The 24653-nt window shown below is 50.3% G+C and overlaps 2 protein-coding genes across 2 annotated transcripts in view; one reads left to right on the forward strand and one right to left on the reverse strand.

Annotated features, from left to right (window-relative positions):
* The window catches only part of PPP2R5D (protein phosphatase 2, regulatory subunit B', delta), a 16399-nt gene extending 6665 nt beyond the window's left edge, over positions 1 to 9734 (reverse strand). Inside the window, exons 1-2 of the mRNA XM_008566813.1 lie at positions 9618 to 9734; positions 4101 to 4178 (exon numbers count right to left, since the gene is read on the reverse strand). Coding sequence (XP_008565035.1) covers positions 4101 to 4178; positions 9618 to 9644 — 105 coding nt within the window. The 5' untranslated portion in view covers positions 9645 to 9734. The remainder of the gene's footprint in view (positions 1 to 4100; positions 4179 to 9617) is intronic.
* A 3092-nt stretch (positions 9735 to 12826) lies between these two features.
* On the forward strand, positions 12827 to 24653 carry PEX6 (peroxisomal biogenesis factor 6). The gene is made up of 17 exons (XM_008566818.1): positions 12827 to 13729; positions 15517 to 15680; positions 16135 to 16218; positions 19432 to 19534; positions 19619 to 19752; positions 20389 to 20500; positions 20851 to 21059; positions 21465 to 21660; positions 21862 to 21938; positions 22066 to 22198; positions 22279 to 22484; positions 22614 to 22675; positions 22920 to 23028; positions 23342 to 23458; positions 23585 to 23662; positions 23814 to 23953; positions 24172 to 24653. The coding sequence occupies exons 1-17, from the start codon at positions 12848 to 12850 to the stop codon at positions 24306 to 24308; spliced, it is 2943 nt and encodes a 980-aa protein (XP_008565040.1). The 5' UTR covers positions 12827 to 12847; the 3' UTR covers positions 24309 to 24653.

Here is a 24653-nt window from a genome sequence, read left to right on the forward strand (position 1 = left end):
TATATATATATATATATATATATATATATATTTTTTTTTTTTTTTTTTTCCCGACTGGTAAGGGAATCGCAACCCTTGGCACGATGTGGTCCACACCACACTCAGCCAGTGAGCGCACTGGGCATCCCTATATAGGATCCGAACCTGCGGCCTCGGTCCCACCAGCGCCTGAGCCATGGGGCCAGCCCTTAGCTTAATAAATTTAAATTTAGAGGGAGCGGGGAGGGAGAATTTGGTAAAGGGACACAAAAACCAACCACATTGTATATTGATATAATGTAAGAAAATAAATAAATAAATTTAAATTTAGGATTATTTAAAAAATTCTAAATTTAATAAAGCTTTGTAGGCAAAAACTTTGTCCATCTCATATTATCAGAAAATAAGTAAATGGAATATCATGGAGTTAAAATAATGCTTATGAAAGCTATGGAATAAATGTAATCACATGGTTCAACCGTGAAAAATATTTACGTAGGTATAGTATACCCAAAGTTGGCAATAAGCATTTTAGATTTAGATTAAAAGGTGACTGACATGGCCCTTGCCCTCAAAGAGCTCAAATCTCTGATTTGGCTCTTAAAGGATAAACATGAGGTCAGTAAGCAAAAAAGGAGAGAGATTAAGCAGTCCAAGCCAAAGGAGCTGCACCTATGAGGATCTTGAGTCATAAAAGGGCTTGTTGTATCAGAAGAGAAGTTAGATGGGACAAGAAGCCAGGATAGGTGCTAGAATTAGGTGGGGCCAGCTCAGAAGGGGCAAGGGTGCCACACTACGGTGTTTGGATTTTAACTTGTAAGCAATGAGATGCCAAGACGGGTTTTTAAGATGACTGATAAGACCAAAAAGGTTTTTAGGGTAATGACTCTGGCTTCTGAGAAGATAGGCTGAAGTGGGGGAGACTGGGATAATTTCTTCCTCCCTCTATCCCTGCTCCCAGAATTCACGACAGGGCATAGCACGTAGAAGAGTCCAGGGCATTGAACTGTTTTCTCCAAAGACAGCTAGGAAAGACCCTTGCCCAAAGAGGCAGGTCACAGTGAGTCTCCCCTGATCTCCTAAGGGTCCTTTTCATTCTAGGATTCTCTTCTAGAATCTTAGAGCCAGGCTGTCACCTCATTAAGACCACAGGAGAAACTGAATCCGGAGCCACAGAGACCTGGGTTGAATTCCAGTTCTGCTGTTTACTGGCTGAGTAAAAGCTATTTAACATCTCTAAACCTCAGTTTCATCTGTAAAATGGAGATGATAATAACGGAAGGACCTCAGGGGAGTGTTGTGAAAGTTAAATGAGACAATGCATGCAAAGTACTTAGCACAGTGCCTGGTATATAGCATATGGGGTTAAACACTGTCCCCCCCAAATTCATGTCTACGCAGAACCTGTGAATGTGATCTTATTTGGAAACAGGGTCTTTGCAGATACAATCAAGTTGAAATGAGGTCATATTGGATTGGGAGGAGCCCTAATCCAATATGACTAATGTCTTATAAGAGGGAAACTTGGACAGAGATAGAGCCACACGGGAAAATGCCGTGTGAAGACAGAGGCAGAGGTTGAAGTGATGCATCTATAATGCCAAGGATTGTCGAAAGCCACCAGAAGCTAGGAGAGGGGTGTGGAGCAGATTCTTTCCCAGAACCTCAGAAGGACATGGCTCTGCCAGCACCTTGTAATTAGACTTCTGGCCTCCAGAACTGTGAACGAAAAAATCTCCATTGTTTTAATCCATGAGTTTGTGGTCATTTGTTATGGCTGCCCTAACAAATAAAACACAGTAACTGTTCAATAAAATAAATGTTACTTGCTTTAATTATTAGGATCAATTGGACAGGCTCTGACAAGTGCTTGACACAGTGTGAATTTGGCTGAAGAGCCCAAAATTCTGGACTAGAAAAAGGGCAAGGAAAGGACTGTGCAAAATAGTTTTTGAAAATCATGGTCTCACAGCCTGGTCGCAACTTTTCCAGCATTCTCCTGCCATCCCATACGTGGCTACGGTTCTGGAAAATCATGAGCAGAATTCCTGTAGCTTATACAGGTGAGCCCTGAGCAGCGTTTCACAAAACAGAGCCCAAGGTGATCTCAACACCCTTCTTTTCCAGAGGGCTTGAAATAGACCCCATTGCCTTGGGCAGATTTGCTCAAAAGGCAGGGGAGATATCATAGCAGTTGGTCTCAGCATCTGTCTTAACCTGTTCAAGCCTTCGTTTTCCCATCTATGAGATGAGAATAATTTGAAGATGGTTTGTTCATTCACCCGTTCACATATTCACTCATTCACATATTCACTCACTAATGCATTCAAATGCTGGGTGCCTCCGCTGTGCCAGGCCCTTCGGCAGTGAACGAGCCTCACAGAGCTCCCAAGCTAACACAGGAGACAGCGGATAAACAATGAATTCACAAGGAATTATTTAATTACAGTTGTGGTCAGGTGCTATGGTGGTACTGGGTACCAAAAGAGCAACTAACAGGAGCCCTGACCATATCCTGGGGATAGAAGTGGGTGGTTAAAGAAGGCTGCTTTAAGGAAATGACATCCAATATATCTAATACCTAAAGAAGTAAGAGTTAGGCGAAAGATGGGAATGGCCTCCTAACTATTCTATTCTCTCCCTTTAAAACCTGTTTCTAAGTCTCTCTTGCTGCTGTAAATGTCAGTTACCAACTCCAAACGACCTTCCTGGTGGGTGCCATAAACATCATCATTCCTGAAGGAGAGCCTGAGCCCAGAGGGTGTGTCCCCAGAAGCATTCACTAGGAACCACGTGCATGAGTACACAGGTGTGGGGAAGAAGCAATGCCCGGGACACACAGCCCCTTCCATCAGAGTTCACTGTCTGGTGCAAAAGATGCAGATGGGAACAAATGTTACAAGGCCCAGTGATAAAGACTACTCTAGAGACAAGTTCAAATTACTGTGTAAATGCAGAGGAAAGAGTAATCTCCCTATGGTCCTCAACTTCCACGTGTGAGGAAGTGAAAAGTGCTTGGATCTCTTTAGAGGTGATAGGGACCAGAAGTACCCAGAAAATCTAAATCCCCTGTTAACCCCAAACACTTGTTAATCAATCTCTTCTCCCCAAAATACCATAAGACCTGCCCATAACTACAGAGCTCTGGTTCCTGTTCTCCTCCATCCCTCTCAACGGTTTAGAGCAGGAAGGAGGAAGCAGAGAAAGCAGTGATCACCAGCTTCCAGGTCGTATGGGTGCTTGCCACACAGGCTTCCAGGATCATTCACCATCCAAAGCATCCCACTGAGCACACTTCCGAACTTCCGTGGACATACTCTGGACTTCCTTAAGTCCTTCCATCCTCTGGTGCTCTCTCAGCTTGCTGTTTATTGCTTTACAGCCCTAGACTGCTGAGCTACGCTGACCTCTACTCATGACTGTCCTTCAGTCATGCTCCCATTCGATCGAGACCAAGGGCAGTGGGCCCAGCCCTGCCCAACTCAGGGACGCCAGCCACTCCCAACCTCCTGCACCACCCAGAGCCATGCTTCAGTCACTTGTTACCACATTGAGAACCCATGGACTTTTCCCCTTCTCCCAGGACCCCATACCACCTGGCTTTTTGCCCTAAAAAAAAAAAAAAAAAAGGAGTTCTCAGGTGCTTGCCAGCCAGTTAGCTCAGTTGGTTAAAGCACAGTGTTGTGACACCAAGGACAAGGGTTCAGATCCCCCTACTGGCCAGCAACCAAAAAAAAAACCCAGGGAATTCTCAACACTCAAAGTTGATAGACAGAAGTTGGTTAAAGCACAGTGTTGTGACACCAAGGACAAGGGTTCAGATCCCCCTACTGGCCAGCAACCAAAAAAAAAACCCAGGGAATTCTCAACACTCAAAGTTGATAGACAGAGAAATGACATTCACAGTAATCTCTGAGGATTGAAGAACTAGAGAGCTCATGGTCTACACCAGCCAAATAGAAATCCTGCTTGAGGCTGTCCAGGTCCCTCCCAGGCTGTGGAAGCTTCCTTCCTTTCTGCCTGGGTAACTTCTGGCCCAATGGGATCCCTCACCCTACTAGCCTTCAAGGAGTTGGAGCTGGCATTTGTACCACAGCTAGGGCTGTAACTACATTCATTACCTCCTCAGCGTTCTCGCCTCCACCATCCTTGCTCGAGCTGCTGGGCTTGGCCGTGCCTTTGGCAAGCTTGGGGGGCTCCTGAAGGGAGAAGATGTTGGTAGGGTTAGGGTTAGCAGATGCCAAGGGAAGGGAGAGGCTTTGTCTGGATCCCTTAGATCTCTATTACAATTATATTCTGTCTGAGGGCTGGCCCATGCCTCACTTGGAGAGTGTGGTGCTGATAACACCAAGGCCACGGGTTTGGATCCCTATATAGGGATGGCCGGCTAGTTCACATCGGAGAGCGTAATGCTGACAACACCAGGTTAAGGGTTAAGATCCCCTTACCGGTCATCTTTAAACAAAAAAAAAAACACAATTATATTCTGTCTGAGGGCTGGCCCATGCCTCACTTGGAGAGTGTGGTGCTGATAACACCAAGGCCACGGGTTTGGATCCCTATATAGGGATGGCCGGCTAGTTCACATGGGAGAGCGTAATGCTGACAACACCAGGTTAAGGGTTAAGATCCCCTTACCGGTCATCTTTAAACAAAAAAAAAAACACAATTATATTCTGTCCAATTCAATCAATCAATCAATCAATCCATCAATCAAGCAGTCAATCAGAATTTACCCTGTGCCTAGCCATGAGAGGGCGAGGGTATGCATAAAGGGAGATTCAGTCCCTCTAAGGAGTTTAGAATCTGGTCATCCCTAATACATGCTAATGAAGCGTGATGATGCTCTTTCATCTTTCACCTCACCAGGCTGATGCATGGGTTAGGTCTGGGAGGGCCTTCAGTCAGGTAAGAACCAGGGTGAGGAGGCTTAAGGGAAAAGCATCAGAGAACAGATGCTCAGACTGGCTTCTGGCTAAAGTGGTTAGGTGACAGAGGCTTTCATGCTGGAGGGGAGGGAGTCATTACTCTCCCCTTAGGGCCATCTCAAAAGACTGGGAGGCATTTTTGGGATGTTCAGATAATACTTGGACAGGAGGGTGCTACTGGCATTTAATCAGTAGGGCCCAGGGATGCTAACAGGTATAGAAATTGACCCATCCCAAATGCCAAGAGCACTTCAGTCACACAAGCACTGGGACAGGGATGGGGTAAAGCCCTGAATTGTTACAAAGAGTGGCCACTAGTCTGAAGTCTCCCTTGGGAACCTAGCAGCTGGCTCAGAGCCCTGGCCTGCCCAGCATCTCTTCCTATGCTTCGGGCCAAAAAAAGCAACTGCAAAGGGACAGGATGGGAAAATGTGAAAAGACTTGGGGATTTAGGTCTGATTGCAAGCTCAACACAAATCATCCGTATGCCATGGCTGCCACCGCAGCTCATGTGATCTTCCATCCAGTTAACAGACCTGTGCTGAATGCTTGGCACTGACAGGGCCATCCTGGAGGATCTGGTTCAGTCCATGAGTATCAGACTCTGAGAAGGGCAATGCCAAATCCTAGTTCTTCTTAAGGGGAAATGCAACCCATACTGGGAGTGGATTCAAAAGCTTGTCTGAGAGCAACAGCTGCAGGAACTGGGTAGTTAATAATGGAAGGGAGGAGTCATGGGGGCTAGGGGAGCAAGATGGATCTTAAACAAAGGGCTGCCCTGTCGACTAAAGATGCAACTTGTCCATATGGACCCAGAGGCACAAGGGCAATGGACTGAAGTTGCAGGAGGACAGGCCGAGGCTCCAAACCAGGAAGAATTTTCTCACAGAGCAGGTGCACACAAACTGGCTGCCTAGTGAAGCTGAAAGCCCCCCAACCCTGAGAGCATTCAAGCAGTGGCTGGGTGACTTCCTCTAAGTCATGTTGCAAAAGGGATTCCAGCCTTTAATGAGGACTGGGTTGGAGGATCTTGGAAATCACTTCTAGCTGAGATTCTGCAGTTCAATAGCAGCAAAACCCCTTCAGCAAGAAGTCTTAAATCAAGTGATTGTGACTATGGGGGCAAAAGGAATTCAGGGAGAAGAGAGCTCTGTGTGGGCTGGAGTAGGGGGAAGGCTTCTTGGGGGGCAGGGAAGAAGAAAGCCTCTCTTGGGTGTGGAGCAGCTTGATGCAGTAGCACAAGGGGAGAAGAGTTCCTTCTTTGGGCTGAGCACTCTCCCATTGCCTACTGACCAGGCTGGCCAAACTGAGGCCCCATCAGTGGCTCAGAGTGTGGGGTGGAGGGAAAAAAGATGGGAGGGTGTAGGCAGGACACAGCACTGAGGTGACCATCTGCACACACTCCAGACACAGGCCCCTCACACAAAGCTGACCCATCTTTGTATATGTCTGATCTCTCTACTTGATCATAAGCTGCTTATTCTTTTTTGTACCCCTCCACCCATCCTACAGCACTCAGCACGATGCCTCAAACATATCTCTCAGGGAATGTGCCTACAAGAAATCCAGCTGCCTTGGTGTATGGGTGCAAGTGAGCTTGGGGAAAGCAGGCCCACCACCCTTGTTCCCTGGCTTCTGCAGAACAGGTGAAGTGCACACCTGAGCTTGGCCCAGCAGTTGAGGACTACATAGCACCATGGTTAAAAGAATGGTCTTGGGTCGACCCGGTGGCGCACTGCTACAGCGCACCGCTTGGGAGTGTGGTGGCGCTCCCGCCGAGGGTTCGGATCCCACATACAGACCGGTTCCCGCTCAGCCAGTGAGCGAGGTGCGGGTGTGACATGGAGGGTTGCAATCCCGTTGCCGGTCCTGGTCCGGTACGGGCGCGACACTGAGGGTTGCAATCCGTTGCCGGACACGAAAAAAGACAAAAAAAAAAAGAATGGTCTTGGAGCCAGCCTTGTTGTAGGAGTAGCTATATCATCAAGGGCAAATTAACTAGCCTCTCTGAGCCTCAGTTTCCTTATCTACTAAACAATGACAATCATAGTACGCACTTCCCTTGGCACAGTGTCTGGCACAAGAAAACCCTAATGTCAGTCAATGTTATCATTATTATGAACAAGAAGAAAATGGGAGGGAGCAGAGACACGCCACCCAGGAACATAAAACAGATCAAGTCCTAGATCAAAACATGAGGGAAGGGGAGGGATGCAAATCTCCCAAAAGATTGACTCAGCACCTATCCACTAAGCACCTACTGTGGACAAGAGAGATGCCAAACCAAAATGGAGCTTGGTTGTTATCTCAAGGAGGAAGAAAAGCCTGTCCACAATTAATTCCCATCCAAGGCCAAACACAAAAGGGCCATAAGTGGCCTACCTAGTGTTCTGCAAATCCAGGGGAGGAGGGAGAGCTCACTCCTGACTGAGGGTTCATGAAAGGGCTGCAGGGAAGGGCCATGAAGAATGGCCACGATTGGAACAGCAGAGATGAAGGAGAAAGGGGACAGGTGATGGATGAGCAATAAAGATCCTCCACCTACCCATTCCCTCTGTGCCACCACCCCATCCAGGCAAGCCTCTGTCACACTGTCACCCCACTCCCCCTCAGAACTTGCCAACCATCGAAGGAGGCCAAATGCAACTGAAATCAAAAAGTTAATCCTTATAGAGGAATTAGAGTTATGCCTGGCTCCATGCACCCCAATCCTCCCAATGCCCTTTCCCAACCAAATAGTTACACCCCTGGTCCTAGCAAGTCTAATTAAGAATTTCTCTTCTTCTTCTCTCTTTTTTTTTAAAGATGACCTGTAAGGGGACCTTAACCCTTGTCAGCACCACGTTCAGCCAGTGAGTGAACCGGCCATCCCTATATGGGATCCAAACCCATGGCCTTGGCGTTATCAGCACCACACTCTCCCGAATGAGCCACAGGCCGGCCCCTTCTTCTTCTTCTCATTTATCTAGTAGGTAAAGGCTTTCTGCGAATGGGACAGTATCTGATCCATCAGACTAAAAACCACAGATGGGTGGAGACCTCACCAGCTTCCTCTGAATTCCACACCTCTTTGCCCCTGATGTGGCTGACTTGTGCATGCATCGTCTACAGCTAAGCTACCCAAACCACCTCCATATGCCCACTCCCCAAAGACAGGGCCTGGGTGGGGCACACAATTGTGTCCAGCTCACCACCCCAAGAGATTCTATGCCTAGTACACAATCACCAACCCTATACTCAGAACCTCAGGCCCTGAGAGGTTATAGGAATAACCCACAATCAGGGCTGCATGGCAAATATCCAACAGCCTTGGGATAAAGAGTTTGACTGATAAGGTCAGAGATGGCAGCCCAGCAACCTAGCCAGTCAGAGGGCAAATGAAAGTAATATACCTCTGGGGTCATCAAGTAGTGGCCAAAATACCAGGCCAGAGACAGCCCCCACCACAAGGGGCCAGCCCCAAGACAGGAGAAGATGGGGGAGGCTGGAACTGGTATCCTAGCATCCTCTGTGTGAATCTGTACCTCAAAGAAACCACACCTCTGAGTCAGACCTCAGCAACAGCAGGAAACAGAGGGTAGAAAAAGACAGGGAGAATTGAACAGGGGAAGGCGGTATGGAGGTAGAAGTGGAAGGTGAAGAAGGCAACATCAAGAAATGGTCTATGTCAGGACATCATGACAAAGGCATGGGTGTCCAGGGGTGGCTGACCTGCAGGGTAAGAAGGAAAACTAATCTGACAGTGAGGGCAGATTCCCAATTTGAGGATAGTCTGGCCCAGGAAAGGCAGAAATCCAGCACTAGTGCAAAAAAAGGAAAGATGCAAAGGTTATCCTAGGATTAGGAATAAGGGGAGGGGCCTGCTCAGATTCGGAAAGGTGACTGGCCTGGGATGAACCTGGGAGCCAGTTGATGCCTGGTAGAAGGGCTTTGGACCAGAATAGGCCTTTAAGAGACTTGATATTGCAGCTGGGCCTCCAGCAGGCTGTGTGACCTTGGACAAGTCCCTTACCCTGTCAGAGCCTCAGTCTCCTCATCTGTACCACTAGGGATTGCACTGCATGCATTCAGAGATCCCTTCCAGCACAGACGTTCTGAGATTCCATCAGCAGAAGGAAGGGCTCAGTCCTGGCTTACAAGTTTATGAAGGAACAACTAGAGGGAGGGGCCTAGGCCAGTTTTGGGTGGAGAGAGAAAGCAGCGCTGTTCCAGGTCAGGGGGCTTGGCGTGGAGGGAGAAGGGGCTGTAGGGGACTAAGGAGAGGACGTCCCAGGCGGGTGAGAAGAGGAGGGAAGGGGCTGCGCAGGGCGGGGGGAGGGGACAGTTTTGGAGGGAGGTGCAGTCTCAAATGAGGGGCTGTCCCAAACCAGTGGGAGATCAGGGACGGTAGGGGGCGAGGGGGAGGAAAAGCAGGGAGTTACCTGGGAGTGGGGTAGGTCTGGAGGGAGGAGGTTAACCAGGGGTAGGAGGAGGGAGGAAGGAAGGGAGGTGTATGTGGGGGGAATCTGTCCGAAGCAAGGTGAGGGAGCTGTCCCAGCTGTGGCACAGGCAGGGCGTGCTCCAGCCACAGGGGCGGAGGGCCAGCCCCGGGAGTCCTGCGGGGGCCGGACGAGAGGGTCAGTCTGGGGCTGTCCCGGGCCTGGCTCGGGCCCCTCCCTGAGCTCCGCGCAGGCCCGAAGGCGGAGGCGCGGGTAAAAGGGCCACGCTCACCTTCTCCTTCTTCAGTTTATAGGGCATCTCTCCCCGTCCGGACCCGGCCCGGCTCCTGCGGCCCCGCTCCGGCTCCGGCTTTGCTCGGCCGCACTCGGCCCGCTCGGCGTCTCTTTGCCACCGCCTGCGCGCTGCGCCCGGGTCGAGCGGTGTCTGCGCCTCCAATTGGCTCTAACTCTTACAAACCTGCCTGACAACCAGGCGCCGCCTCCTCGGATTGGTCATTGGAGCCAAGCTGCTTCCTTTTTTTCTCATTGGAAAGAAAGAGTACAAACCGCCAGGGTTCCGTCCCCAGGATTGGCTGAAGTGGGAGGTCCCGCCCTAAAGTGGGTTGAGCTTAACGAAGGAGGCGGAGGTAAGGGGAAGTCCAAGCTTGGCGAGTAGTGCTGCTCTCCAGCGTCTGGTGTGCGTCGGTCTCTGCCATTCTTCGCAGTCCGTGGAGCTCTGCTCGTTCCCTTCCGAAGTGGCTCTTAGGCTTTCCCCACTCGGCTACCCCGCCCAGTCCGAATTGGAGGAAAGAAGCCCTAAAACGAAGGGCACCTTTCTTCATTGGGGTAAGGTGGCACTAATTGCAGACTCAACATTGATGGAGAGAGCTCTTAAGAGCCCTCCAGGGCATCCGCCTCCCTAGACAGGAGTTGCAGAGAAGCAAAGGGGAAGCCCGACAGGGCCGGGAACTGGGTGAAATGAGACGAGAATCTCTAATTTACTGCAACTTTAGGAAGAGGATCCCCTTTCCTACTGTAAGTGTCCCGTGATTGGGGAACCAGCTAGATTTGAGCCTTTGGGAACGCAATGGAAAAGCAACCTCATTGTTCAGTATCTCACAATGAGAAGTCCATCCCTTACTCGCCACCCTGCCCAAGCCAGTGTTCTAATGGATAAGACCCCAAGGAGTTTGCAGTCTGGTGAAGTTCACAGACGTGTATAAACAGATAATTAAAGTACAATGTAATAAATTACACAAACTTAGAGGTGTCGTGGAGAAATATGTTCAGAGAGGCTACTGCAGTAGCAGATTGACTACATGAAGAAACTGGAGAAGGTTCATCAAGAATAAGCCTGTGGTCCTTGCCCAGGAGAGCAATGTTACAAGACAGTGGCCATGGGGATGGAGAAGAGAAGACAGAATTGAGAAATGTGTAAAATCAACAGGATTTGATGACTCATTAGATTGTGGAGGCATGGTAACAGAAAGGGAGGAGTTGAGGATGACTTGGAAGTGGTCAGAGATGTAGGAGGAAAAGTAGTGTCATAACGACAAAGGAAATAAAAGAGGATTGGTCAGTAGTGTCAGATTCCAGAGAAAGATTGAGTAAGATAAAGATCCAACACCATAAACTTGATTCTGCAATTAAGAGGTTACAGATAATCTTTGCCAGAGAAGTTTCAGAGTGGAAGAAAGCTCATAGTGGGTTGAAGAGTGAGCAGGAGGTAAGGAAGTGAAGACAGCACATGGAGGATCCTGGCTATCTTACAGAAGTAATATTTGGCTTTCAATGACTAATGACAATGTCAAGGTAATACAAAGTGAACTGCATGCCAACCATTATTTGCTGGGGGAAAAGCCTGAGAGGAAAGGAGATTTGTTTTTGAATGAGTATGTGTGTCTATATAAGTGCTGATCCATGCAGGATACTAGATATATTTACCTTATCCCAAGGCCTCAAGGAGCACCATAGTCCTTAGACCTAGAGCTTGCCTGCTACTGTGTAAAGCAGGCATATCCTCTTTAGGCCCACCCCACTATCTATGCAGTCCTTGGTCCCTCTGAGCAGAAGGGGACATAGCCACATATAGTAGAACTGCCAAATGGGAACTTTCATCCATGTTAATCCAGGTACCTAGTACATTATTGCATGCTGTTTTAAAGATGTGGGACTGGACAATTTCAGGTTTAGGACTGGAGGTACCTCCAGGAACTATAATCAGACATTTAGAAAATATCTTCTTGTTTCTCTGGGGATAGAAATACCTTATAACTTGTAAATCTAATATTCAACTTTCAGGTATTTGACTTTAGATTTTCAGGAATGTATAATGTACAAACTAGAAGACTGCCTCAAGATTCTCAGCTGTGAGGGAAAGGGGAATGCTAGGCAGTAGCTGGAAGAGAATGTAAGGTCCAGAAAGAGAAGATTGCCACCATCCAATCCATTGATTGTTAGTGAAAATAATTGTTAATAATTGGATATGTGGCCTACCACTATCTATCTGTCTTGTGCAGAGCAGCGGAGGTAGAGACAAGGATGGAATCTAAATAACAGCACAGGTGGGAAGCAGGCTGTTGGCTCCGTGCTCATGACAGAAGTCTTAAATCCCTCCCTTCTGCATGCTCTGCTGCCTGCCCCTCTCTAGGATAAAGACAGTGAATGGATCTCCAGTCTGCAAGGATTGGTGGAGAACAACTGGCTTTGTGTCTTTTATTTTATTTATTTATTTTTTTGGTAGCTGTCCTGTATGGGGATCTGAACTCTTCGCCTTGGTTTTATAACACCACTCTCTAACTAATTGAGCTCACCAGCCAGCCCTCTGCTTTGTCTTCGATTCAAATTTGGTGGGAGTAGCACAAATAGGACAATGAACAGGACAAGAAGTGCTGGAACACGGGTTTTGTGTAGGATGTGTTGGAACAGGTGTGGCAGCACCAAGCACTCCAGGGCTACATGAATCACATGTAGTAATTCAGCCAGCAGCCACTACATACCTATAAGCACATTTGATACGGTTTTATAATCCTACCACTTGCTCCCGCAACCTTCCCCGCAACCCCCAAACCTCAGTGCCTACACTTCCACAAGAGAAACTAGGGGGTTCCACAGAGGAGTGGATTCCTTCCTAAACATTCCACCCACAGCTCCCAGTACTGGGCAGTGTCGGTCCGGTGACGCTGTTCAGTTATCAGTCAACTGTTAAGTACATGCTACGGAGCATGATGGTTGAGAGGACGTTACTCTCCTAGAAGGCAAGGCAAATCCCTGTAAACACAAGGTCAAAGGGCGCATGCGTAAAGGCTACGCAACCGCAGTGATTAAGGTTGCTGCCATCAAGGTACTGCCATAATCGATCCAAGGAGCAGCACACCCTCTCAGAGCATGCTCACTGCCTCCGGCGCCCCTCCCATCCACCTCCCACCTCCCCTGACGGAAGCGGAAACGGCGCTCGCGCCGCCAGCTCGCTGTCTGCGGAAGCCGCGCCCCAAACACCCTCCTCGTTGGTTTCCCATCACCATGGCGCTGGCTGTTTTGCGGGTCCTGGAACCCTTCCCGACCGAGACACCCCCGTTGGCAGTACTGCTGCCACCCGGGGGCCCGTGGCCTGCGGCGGGTCTGGGCCTGGTGCTGGCCCTGCGGCCTGCAGGGGAGAGCCCGGCGGGGCCGGCTCTGCTAGTGGCGGCCCTGGAGGGGCCAGGCGCGGGGACCGACGAGCAAGGTCCCGGGCTCCCGCAGCTGCTGGTTAGCCGCGCTCTGCTCCGGCTCCTGGCACTGGGCTCCGGGGCACGGGTGCGGGCGCGGCCTGTGCGGCGGCCCCCGGCGCTGGGCTGGGCGCTGCTTGGCACCTCGCCGGGGCTCGGGCTTGGACCGCGACTCGGGCCGCTGCTGGTGAGGCGAGGGGAGACCCTGCCAGTGCCTGGACCGCGGGTGCTGGAGACGCGGCCGGCGCTGCAAGGGCTGCTGGGCCCAGGGACGCGGCTGGCTGTGACTGAGCTCCGCGGGCGAGCCAGACTGTGTCCGGAGACTGGGGACAGCAGGCGGCTCCCACTCCCGCCCGTGGTGTCCTCCTTCGCGGTTTCCGGCACAGTCCGACGACTCCAAGGAGTTTTGGGAGGGCCTGGAGATTCACTGGGGGTGAGCCGCAGCTGTCTCCGTGGCCTTGGCCTTTTCCAGGGCGAATGGGTGTGGGTCGCCCGGGCCGGAGAGTCATCGAAGACTTCCCAGCCGCACTTGGCCAAGGTGCAGGTCCTAGAGCCTCGCTGGGATCTCTCTGAGAGGCTGGGACCCGGCTCTGGGCAGCTTCGAGAGCCCCTCGCTGAGGGACTGGCGCTCGTGCCTGCCACTCTGGCTTTTAATCTTGGCTGTGACCCCCTGGAAGTAGGAGACTTCAGAATTCAGGTAGGATACAGGACTGAGATCAGGAATGTTTCCTCTTTTTTATGCCCTCTTCTCTGTCTTAACTGAATTGGATGACTAGAGCTGTAGAGTTTAGGTTCCTCACTCATTACAATCTTGGACTTTTCACTTAGTGCCTCTCAGCCTTATTTATCCTTTCTCTACAATCAAAACTTCATAAGCCTCCATAGTGTAATGGTACATAGGAAAGACTTTAATCTGTTCGGATGAAAGGTGAGGTTCACAGTCATTACCCGGTGTGTATATTAATCTGCTCAATGTAATCAGTTGTTGAATCGCTACAGTGTATACAGTATTATGCTGGATAGTATGGAAGATGATGTCCCAGTGCTTTTGCTCATGCTTATCCTTGACTTCAAATTCCTTTCTATTCTTCTAGCCTCATCTGTTAAAATCCTGCCATCCTTTCCTTCAAGGCATCTAAAGATATGCCACCTTCCTCACAAAGCCTTTCTTAACCCCGGCACCACAAATTTAACATGATTTCCTCCTCCTGTAGTATTTTGGGCCTTTCTTAGGGCATTTTTTTTTTTCGTCCTTTTTTGAGACCGGCCGCATCGCGCTCAGCCAGTGAGCGCTGTGAGCGCACCGGTCATCCCTATTCGTCCTTTTTTGAGACCGGCCGCACCGCGCTCAGCCAGTGAGCGCTGTGAGCGCACCGGTCATCCCTATATAGGATCCGAGCCCGCGGCGGGAACGCTGCTGCGCTCCCAGCGCTGCACTCTCCCGAGTGCGCCACGGGCTCGGCCCTTAGGGCATTTGTTTTATTCTACTTTTTATGATTATGTAATCAGTCTAATCAATCTATTCCAATTATATACAGTACTGTAAATTCTTGAAGGAAAGGGTCCTTTATTATCTTTGGTGCCTGGTATTTAATTTTAACATTTTATTAAATACATCCAAGAGAAGTTTTTGGTTTCTGCCTTTACTTCAAGAAGACAGTTGTGTTTGGGGGGACAAATATAGTCTAATGTTTGTTTGTTTGTTTTTTGGTGGCTGGCCAGTGAGTCTAATGTTTAATTAAGCACTAGATGTATGGTTTAGACTGGTGCTGTCCAATATGGAAGCCACTAGCTATTTTGTGGCTCTTTAAATTTATTTATTTATTTATTTAAAGATGACCGGTAAGGGGATCTTAACCCTTGGCTTGGTGTTGTCAGCACCACGCTCAGCCAGTGAGCTAACCGGCCATCCCTATATGGGATCCGAACCCGTGGCCTTGGTGTTATCAGCACCGCACTCTCCCGAGTGAGCCACAGGCTGGCCCGGCTCTTTAAATTTAAATTAATTAAAACAATCTGGCAGGTCTGACTGCAGTGGTGTTTACAACTAATGGGTCAAACCAGTTACAGGTTTCTTTGTTCCTTCTCCACTCCCATTGCTTTACTTGACTTGCCTTAAAAAAAAAAAAATTTTTTTTTTTTTTTTTAAAAGATGACCAGTAAGGGGATCTTAACCCTTGACTTGGTGTTATCAGCACCACGCTCTCCCAAGTGAGCCATGGGCCGGCCCAAAAGGTTATTTTTACTAGGGAACTTTTTGGAGCCAGAGTCAGGAAAGGAGGTGACATCTCTTCCTGGTGTCCATTAGAGGGAGAAGTTTTGGTTTTTAGGGAAGAGAGGTATTCAGCTCTGCTACCTCAGACCCCACCTCCCACAAACCTTGTGGTTATGGGAAGGATAGAGGATGGAAGTAGATATATTGGTTGCTAGGAGACAAAAGGTCCTAAGAAGAAGGTTATAAGGTGATGGTTATTTCTCTAATAGAGATACCTGGAAGGCTCCATCGCCCCTGAAGACAAAGGAAGCTGCTCATTGTTGCCTGGGCCTCCATTTGCCAGAGAGTTATACATCGAAATTGTGTCCTCTCCCCACTACAGCACTAATGGAAATTATGACCATGTTCTTTACCAGCACTTTCAGACACCCAGGTTAGCTGCCTACCCCTTTAAGGAAGATAACATCTCATCTCATGCCTGAGATCCAGGTACCAGAGCCTCTGGCTGAAAGAAGCCACGTTTTAGGCAAGATTATGTCTAGGAACCTCTTGGTGTGTCAGGCAGACAACAGAAGAGAAATCTGAACCATGAGGAATTATATGAGTGAATTTGGACATTCTAAACTGAGAAACTTCTTTGGTCAAAGAGGGCTCCAAAAAAGCCAGGCTCCTACTCTGCCCCTCACTGTCTCTGATCCCCCTTTCTAGTCTCTCCACCATTTTCCCTCAGTTTATTCTAGGTCTGACTTGTTCCCTGGAGAACTGCTTAGGATCTCTGGGTGGGCAGTAGAACTAGTCTGCATGTTGGGGGTGGGCATGGGGAGAAGTGTTAGGCACATACTCATGACTCCCACTGTGAGCTGACCAGGGCCACTGCTATGTTGCAGGGTAGTCCAGGAAGGGGATGTTCTGTGTGTGCCAACAGTTGGGCAAGTAGAGATCCTGGAAGGAAGTCCAGAGAAACTACCCAGGTATGCAGCTGCCTCTTATCCTACAGCTGGGATTTGTAACCTGGGTGCAGGATTTCTATGATCCTCTTCCCAAAATTGTATATAATGATTTTATACCTAAAAGTATTTTGTCATGCATGTTTTCCTGGAAAGAAGATTCATCCCTTCTTCAGGTTTCCCAAACAGGTGCATGACTGAAGAAAGGTTAAGAACCAGTGCCTGCAGGCTTTGGGAGGTGTTTATCCTCAAACTGATTGGCAGCCTTAGGTAAAGTAAAGCAATAAGAATGTTTAATGGCCTACACCAAGGTGGGATTCCTTCCTTTCCATCCTCAACCACAGTGTTCTTTGGACTAGGACTCAGGCCATACCTCCCATATCTCAACATAAGAATACACGGGCTCTGATTTCTGCCCTAAGTGATGGAGTGTGCATATATTGCTTCTCCATCATATCTCTGAAAATGGGGGAGAGAGGGGTTGCTGCTTTCCTTGAGAGGCCTACTTTCTTTTCTATCCCCAACAGGGAATGAGAAATAGAGCATAACTGAGCCAAGACCCAAAACAAGTCCAGCTTTTCTCCTCCTGCTTTTGACTCTGACCATAGAGGTTCCATGTAAAATGGTGAGGCAAAGAATTAAGAAACTGCTTTGGCCTTATGTGAAGGAAAGAAAATGTGTAGCCGTGTACCCCAGGAAGTCCCTCTATTCTGGACTGATTTCCTGTAGCAATTTACTAGAAGGAGAGCACAACTGATAGACGCACTAGCCTAAAATTAAGGGCCATCATGTCTAAGGTCTTCGGCCTGGGTTCTCTGCTGAGAGAGATGCCTTTTCTGGAGTGAAAAGGAAATGTGAAGGAAAGAAAATGTGTAGCCGTGTACCCCAGGAAGTCCCTCTATTCTGGACTGATTTCCTGTAGCAATTTACTAGAAGGAGAGCACAACTGATAGACGCACTAGCCTAAAATTAAGGGCCATCATGTCTAAGGTCTTCGGCCTGGGTTCTCTGCTGAGAGAGATGCCTTTTCTGGAGTGCCTGATTCACCCTTGGTCAATATCCAGAGCTTGATTCTGCCTAGTGCTCAGTACCCCCAACCTCTGGGCAGTGGTGTCAAGAAAAAAGGCCTAGTAGTGCCCTATGTAATCCCGTTTAGGTTTCATGGCACCAGATTAAGTCCACAACTGGAGTCTGGTGGAAAATGCCAGGCTGGCACTTAATCAGTCACTTCCCACCTCTGTGTCCCATCCTAAATTTTGTGAATTCTTATATGCTAGCTTTCTGTAGGAAAACTATAGATTGCTCACCCTTTGTACTTTCAAAAGAACCTCCCAAGATAGACTAGCAGCTAGTTCTGTTCCTTGATTTCTGCTGTCCCATCCCTGTGGAAACCTACCTTCCTCCTGGGTGCTGAGCATATAGTTTTTCTTCCTGAGCAGGTCCCAAGGAAAGCAGGGCTTGGCGAGCAGACAGGTGTATCCAAGTATAGACAAAGATGAGTGCTTTAGGGCTGGCTGGTTAGCTCAGCTGGTTAGAGCACAGTGTTATAACAGTCATGCGTTCAGATCCTCTTTTTTTTTTTTTTTGACCAGTAAGGGGATCGCAACCCTCGGCTTCGTGTAGTCCGCACCACGCTCAGCCAGTGAGTGCACCAGCCATCCCTATGTAGGATACAAACCCGCAGCCTTGGCGCTCCCAGTGCCGCACTCTCCCAAGTGAGTCTCGGGGCCGGCCCCGTTCAGATCCTCATACCAGCCTGCAGCCAAAAAAAAAAAAAATTCATCAGTTCTTTATCTGGAAAATTGGGTTAGTAGCTGCTATCTGCTACCTACCTTCTTCCCTGTTAGTAGATTGAATAATCCTAACTCACTATGACACTAGCCAGTGACAGTACAGTCCTGGTTATGCATCAGAATTGCTGGGGGAGCTTTCAAGAAATACAGAGGCCTAAGCCCCACCCCAGACCTATTGGAGCAGAATCATGGTGAGGGTGGGGCCTACACAGTCCTTTTCTCCTCCTCCCTGAAGGAGAAGTGTTAATTTTTAAATTGAGATATAATTCACATACCATAAAATTCTTTTTTTTTTCTTTCTTTTTGGTGGCTGGCCGGTACCGGGATCCAAATTCTTGACCTTGGTATTATCAGTACAAATCTCTAAGTGAGCTAACTGGCCAGCCCCATACTTTTTGTTTGTTTGTTTTTTCTCTTTTTCCTCCCCTACACTTTTAAAGTATACAGTGCATTGGTTTTTATTATACTCATAAGGTTGTACAACCAACGTCGCTATCTAATTCCAGGATATTTTTATCATCCCAAAAGAAACCCTATACCCATTAGCAGTTATTCACTGTTCCGTCCCTCCCCTAGCCCCTGGCTACCATTAATCTACTGAATGAAATCATATAATATGTTAGAAAAGTTTATTTTTTTATTTTTATTTTTTTTATTTTTTTTTGTCTTTTATCCTTTTTTCCGTGTCCGGCAACGGATCGCAACCCTCAGTGTTGCCCCCGTACCGGACCGGGGACCGGCAACGGGATCGCAACCCTCAGTGTTGCTCCTGCGCCTCGCTCAGCCAGTGAGCGGGAACCGGTCCGTATGTGGGATCCGAACCCTCAGGTGGGAGTGCCGCCGCGCTTCCCAAGCGGCGCACTATCCAGTGCGCCACCGGGCCGGCCCCAGAAAAGTTTATTTTTTAAAGTTTCACAGGTAATTTTAATGTGCAGCCAGAATAGAGAATCGTTAGTCATTAAACGTCATTACTAAGGAATCTGCCTACAATTAGATTTTGTGGATTGTTGAATAAGAGCCAAGGAACCCTTCCCTCAGAGGCGTCGGTGGCCTTGATGAGTATGTAATTGAGGGAGACGTATTCTGAAGTCAAAGGGAGTGATTAGATGATCCATTGCTCAGTGTAGTCTCAGCTTCTCCCATTGGACTGGGTGGGTAAGCCATGTGCCTGGACAAATACACCCCCAAGGATCTCTGATGGGTTGTTATGGGGGATAGGAAGGGACAGGCGTAGCTCCTGCCCTCAAAGTGTGTGTAATTCAGTCAGCAGGATAAGAAGGATCATCTGCATTCCTTTCCCCCACCCCTCTACCGCCTGTCATATCTTGGGCACTTATTTGTGCTGCTCTTAATTTATCTTCTATTGTTGAGAAAGCCATCTTGTCCTTGAGGGAGGGGATATGAGGGCTCTGGATCTGGGGTTCATTGGGCCTCTTTCTTGCAGGTGGCGGGAGATGTTTTTTAAAGTGAAGAAAACAGTTGGGGAAGCTCCGGATGGGCCAACCAGTGCCTACTTGGTTGACAGCACCCACACCTCCTTGTACATGGTGAGGCCTCAGGAGTGGGAGTTGACCTGGCGAAGAGAGCCAAAACAATTTTTAGAAACTAAAGCTTCCTCCTACCTTTTATAGGTGGGTTCTGCTCTGAGCCCTATTCCAAGGCTTTCTTCAGGAGAATCCACACTCTGGAGCAGCTTGTCACCTCCAGGTCTGGAGGCCTTGGTGACCAAGCTCTGTGCCACCCTGAAGCCTCACCTCCAGCCAGGGTGAGTGAGTCCACAGCCCAGGGTATGTGAAAAGCCTACTCAGAATATCCCTGGAGTGGCAGCAGCTATCAGGTAGTTCTTAATGCTCTGGCCAGAGTGGGATTGGGAGGATCTTCCTCAAACCAGTAGGCCCAGTCCAGGCTACCAGGCTCTTCTCTGGGGATAACCTCCATCTTCCAAGGTCCACTGTGGAGGAACAATCTCCACCAGGGGCAGCTGTCCCTGAGACTGCCTTTTCCCTTAGGGAGCCCACTGACCATCCTGGCCTTCACCACTCTGGCTTTGAAAGACACAGTTCCCCATACCAGTGGCCTAAGTGTAGACACAGATCTCTCCCTAATGCCTCTCAATACAGTCCAGACCGGACATAACAGTCAAGGCTTTACTGAAAGCACAGTCATGACAAAGGGGAATTAGTCTCTGGCTGCTAGATAAGTGCCATGTCCTGCTAGAGCACCATAGGTCATGTGGGAGATATGGCCTCACCACGTGGAGACAGCCCTGGGCTTGGGGGGAAGGAAGTTCAAGGAGAGAGAAACAGGATATATACTTTCTAGACCCAAAGATCCCTGAGTTACTGAGGACTCTGAAGTTTGGGGAGAATGGAAGAGCCAAGGGTCTGTACTCTGGTTGCAGGGGTGCTCTGCTGACAGGAACTGGAAATGTCCTGCTATGGGGCCCCCCGGGCAGTGGAAAGACCACAGCAGTCACTGCTGCCTGCAGTCGCCTTGGGCTCCACTTAATGAAGGTGAGGGTCTCTGAAGAGTACAACCCGAACTACTTCCCCTCCCCAGTCCAGATTCTCCCTCTCTCCCTCTTCCTGTCTCCTCCTGCCTCTGTCTACTAGTGGGCCCCAGTGGGCCAGTGAGTCAGGCATATTCCCATCATGCTCAGCTACTAACAGTACTTGCAAGGAGGGAGTTTCAAGATTTTGGTGACAGTCCAAGGAATGGGGTAGGGTAAAGAAGAGGTAGGACTTGGCCAGTGTACCTTCTTCCCCCATCCCTGCTCTCTAAAGAAAAAGATGGTATGCATCTTCTGAGTCTTCCCCCCCCCCCAATTCTCCTGCCCCTTGCTCCAATCGGACCCTCTTCCCAGGTGCCCTGCTCCAGCCTCTGTGCAGACAGTAGTGGGGCCGTGGAGACAAAGCTGCAGGCCACCTTCTCCCGGGCCCGCCGCTGCCGACCTGTGGTCCTGTTGCTGACAGCCCTGGACCTTCTGGGCCGGGACCATGATGGGCTGGGTGAAGATGCCCGTGTGGTGGCCATGCTGCGTCACCTCCTCCTCAACAATGACCCCCTCGGCAGGTATTTATACCTGTTAAAGGGACGAGGCCCAACCATTCTCCTCTTCAGCTTCTCTTCCTCTCACCCCTCAGTGGCTTCTCAGACACCTATTGCCCATTTGGCTGCCCTCTAGACAGCCCTGAGCTGAGGATTTTAGGGGTGTCCAGAGGGAAGAGGATGTGGTCTAGTATTTCTTGGGGAACACTAGGTTGAAGAAAAAGCACAGCCTCTGCCCTTGGTGAGCTCCCCATGTGAGGGGGAAACAGGTCCCATGGACCCCATCCAGGAACTGGGATGGGTGTTCGTCTCCCTATCCCATCCCAGCACCCCTCACCTCCCCTGCCCTCTGCATAGCCTCAGGACAAGGCAGAGCTTAGCAGCTGCCAGTCACATTCTTGCCCTTAGTGCCTACTCCCCTATCTGCAGCTGCCCTCCCCTGATGGTTGTGGCCACCACAAGCCGGGCCCGGGACCTGCCTGCTGATGTGCAGACAGCGTTTCCTCATGAGCTGGAGGTACCTGTGCTGACAGAGGGGCAGCGGCTCAGCATCCTGCAGGCCCTCACTGCCCATCTTCCCCTGGGTCAAGAAGTGAACCTGGCACAGCTGTCGCGGCGATGTGCAGTGAGTATCAAGGAGAGGTGCCAGACCTCCCTGGGAGGTCACAGGACCTTTGTTACAAGAACTCAGGCCTGTGACCCTGCAAGTGAAGGTAGAAAACTCCAAGTCATCTACATTGGGCCTCTGCTTCAGCTGGGGCACCAGCGCTCCAAGAGTTCCTTCCTACTGTGCCCTGCTCATGCATCCTTTCCTGTCATTCCCTAGGGCTTTGTGGTAGGGGATCTTTATGCCCTTCTGACCCACAGCAGTCGGGCAGCCTGCACCAGGATCAAGAACTCAGGGTAAGGGCAGTCAGACACAGGAGGGGAAAGACAGCAAGAGGAAATGGAGGTGGGTGAGGGCTGGTGAGGAAGGGAGAAGGGAATGGAACCCTGATGGGAGGAGGCTTCCCTATGTTTCTCTTTTCAGTTTGGCAGGCAGCTTGAGCGAGGAGGATGAAGGAGAGCTGTGTGCTGCTGGCTTTCCCCTCCTGGCTGAGGACTTTGGGCAGGCACTAGAGCAACTGCAGACAGCTCATTCCCAGGCTGTTGGGGCCCCCAAGGTGAAGACACCAGGCCCTTGGAGGTGGGACAGGAGCTCCCTCCACCAGCACATCCCCAACTACGTACTTTCCATCTCTAGATCCCCTCAGTGTCCTGGCATGATGTGGGCGGGCTGCAAGAGGTGAAGAAGGAGATTCTGGAGACCATTCAGCTCCCCCTTGAGCACCCTGAGCTGCTAAGCTTGGGCCTGAGACGCTCGGGCCTTCTGCTCCATGGGCCCCCTGGCACTGGCAAGACCCTCCTGGCCAAGGCAGTGGCCACTGAGTGCAGCCTCACCTTCCTCAGGTGGCCAGGGGCCTGCAAGGGATGCTGGGTGGCTCAGGGGCTGCAGCAGGCTGGGGAGCAGGAGGAGCTGCCCCAGAGGTCAATCGTGTGTGTGTGTGTGTGTGTCTGACCCTCTCACATCTCACACAGCGTGAAGGGGCCTGAGCTCATCAACATGTACGTGGGCCAGAGTGAACAGAATGTGCGGGAAGGTGAGTGAGCAGGGAGGGGCAGGGCTTTCGGCCCTTCCCAAAGCCTGATGGCCCGTGAGCCACCCCCACCCCAGGCTGCTCAGGGTTATTGCTAGTCCCCATCTCTACAAGTCAGATTCCTGCCCAGCTGGGTCTGGTACCTGGAGTGCCAGTGCTGAATTGTCAGACACTGGTTTCATTCCCCCTTTCGCCCCAGCTGCAAACCCCCTGAGCTTGCCCCTCCTGTGGGCTCCTCTCTCCTCAGTGTTCGCTAGGGCCAGGGCTGCGGCTCCATGCATTATCTTCTTTGATGAACTGGACTCCTTGGCCCCAAGCCGAGGGCGAAGTGGAGACTCTGGAGGAGTGATGGACAGGTGGGGGTGTGAATGAGAAAGGAGTCTGGGGTTCAAGGTGGGAGGGATGTGAGACAGGTCACAGCAGTTTTTAGATGAGAGCCCAAAGGTAGAAGTTCCCGCCCTTCCAGTTTTGAGATAGTATAATGGGAGCTAAAAGGTGCCGTGGAGTTGGGCATGAGACATTGAGGAAATGGGGGAGTGCATGGAGGGGTACACAGGGCACTGCTGAGTAGAGGGCCCCATTGAGACAGCCTGCAAGCAGAGGCACCATGGGCAGGGACAGAGTCCAAGGGTGGATCTAGGACTCTCGCCTTCGCTTCCTGCTCTACAGGGTGGTGTCTCAGCTCCTGGCCGAGCTGGATGGGCTTCACAGCACTCAGGATGTGTTTGTGATTGGTGCCACCAATAGACCAGACCTCCTGGACCCTGCCCTTCTGCGGCCTGGCAGGTGGGCACCCTGCACCTCTCACCACCACCAAGCTCATTTGGGCTTGTCCCTCTACCCCCATTCTGAGCCTCCTTCATCTCTTATGGCTGGGCTCCCTGATACTTTTACCTGCCTTTCTCCCTAAAGATTTGACAAGCTGGTGTTTGTGGGAGCGAGCGAGGACCGGGCCTCCCAGCTACGTGTTCTGAGTGCCATCACACGCAAGTACGCCCTGTTAGAGGAAGACTTCCAAAGTGCTTGGGCCTTGGGATGGCTGGAGATGTATGCAACATTCAGGAGAAGCTGGTCAGTAATGGCTTTCAAGGGAGGAGGGGATGCCAGCTGTAACTGTTTCTCTCCCATATCCCCACCACAGATTCAAGTTAGAGCCCTCTGTGAGCCTGGCAAATGTGCTGGATTGCTGCCCTCCCCAGCTGACAGGCGCAGACCTCTACTCTCTCTGCTCTGATGCCATGACAGCTGCCCTCAAACGCAAGGTTCATGACATGGAGGAAGGTGAGCCACTCACCAGCCCCAGAGGTCAACCAAAAAGCTAGTAGGAGACAAGCCCAGTTCTGGATTTGAGAGGAGGGACTGTTGACATCTGGGAGACTCTGAGCAGGAAGATACCTCCCCCAGGGCTCTCCCCAGTCTGAGCATAGACCACCATAGCCTCTGTTCCCCAGATGGAATGAAGATCCCGGCCTTACATCCCTCTTGTTACCCTACCCTAGGGCTGGAGTCAGGGAGCTCAGCACTGGTGCTCACCATGGAAGACCTGTTGCAGGCTGCTGCTCGGCTGCAGCCCTCGGTCAGCGAGCAGGAGCTGCTCCGGTACAAGCGCATTCAGCGCAAGTTTGCTGCCTGCTAGGAACCTCCTGCAGTCGATGACCCTGCCTACAATGGCTGGAGGTAACTAGATAGCCCCACAAGAAGACCTAAGAGGAAAATGCTCTTCCTAGGCTGTTGCTGACCCACCTGAAAGCTGCCTCCCTCTAGGAGATCTCGTGGGTGCAGAGTGGTCCTGGGAGCTCCAGTGAGAGCTCAAGAGGATCTCCTGCCTCCTTGCCCCTCCTTCCAGGCCAGCTCTAACAATAAGGCACATCTGCTCAGGAGGAGGGCCCAGGCTTGGGATTCTGCGGATTGGGTCCTGGGAGGGCTAGTTCTGAGGCTGAAAATAAAGTACGCCACCCCCTGCTGGTGTTGTGGCATGAAA

The sequence above is a fragment of the Galeopterus variegatus genome, unplaced genomic scaffold (assembly GCF_000696425.1).
Source record: "Galeopterus variegatus unplaced genomic scaffold, G_variegatus-3.0.2 Scaffold269, whole genome shotgun sequence".
Lineage (NCBI taxonomy): Eukaryota > Metazoa > Chordata > Mammalia > Dermoptera > Cynocephalidae > Galeopterus > Galeopterus variegatus.

What these genes read in the sequence shown, in the direction of transcription:
- PEX6 (XM_008566818.1), top strand. Translation starts at nt 12,848, where the DNA reads ATGGCGCTGGCTGTTTTGCGGGTCCTGGAACCCTTCCCGACCGAGACA. An exon ending in TAGGAGACTTCAGAATTCAG is followed by an intron (nt 13,730 to 15,516) that starts GTAGGATACAGG and finishes TTTCTCTAATAG; the next exon opens with AGATACCTGGAAGGCTCCAT. An exon ending in AAGCCTCACCTCCAGCCAGG is followed by an intron (nt 19,753 to 20,388) that starts GTGAGTGAGTCC and finishes CTCTGGTTGCAG; the next exon opens with GGGTGCTCTGCTGACAGGAA.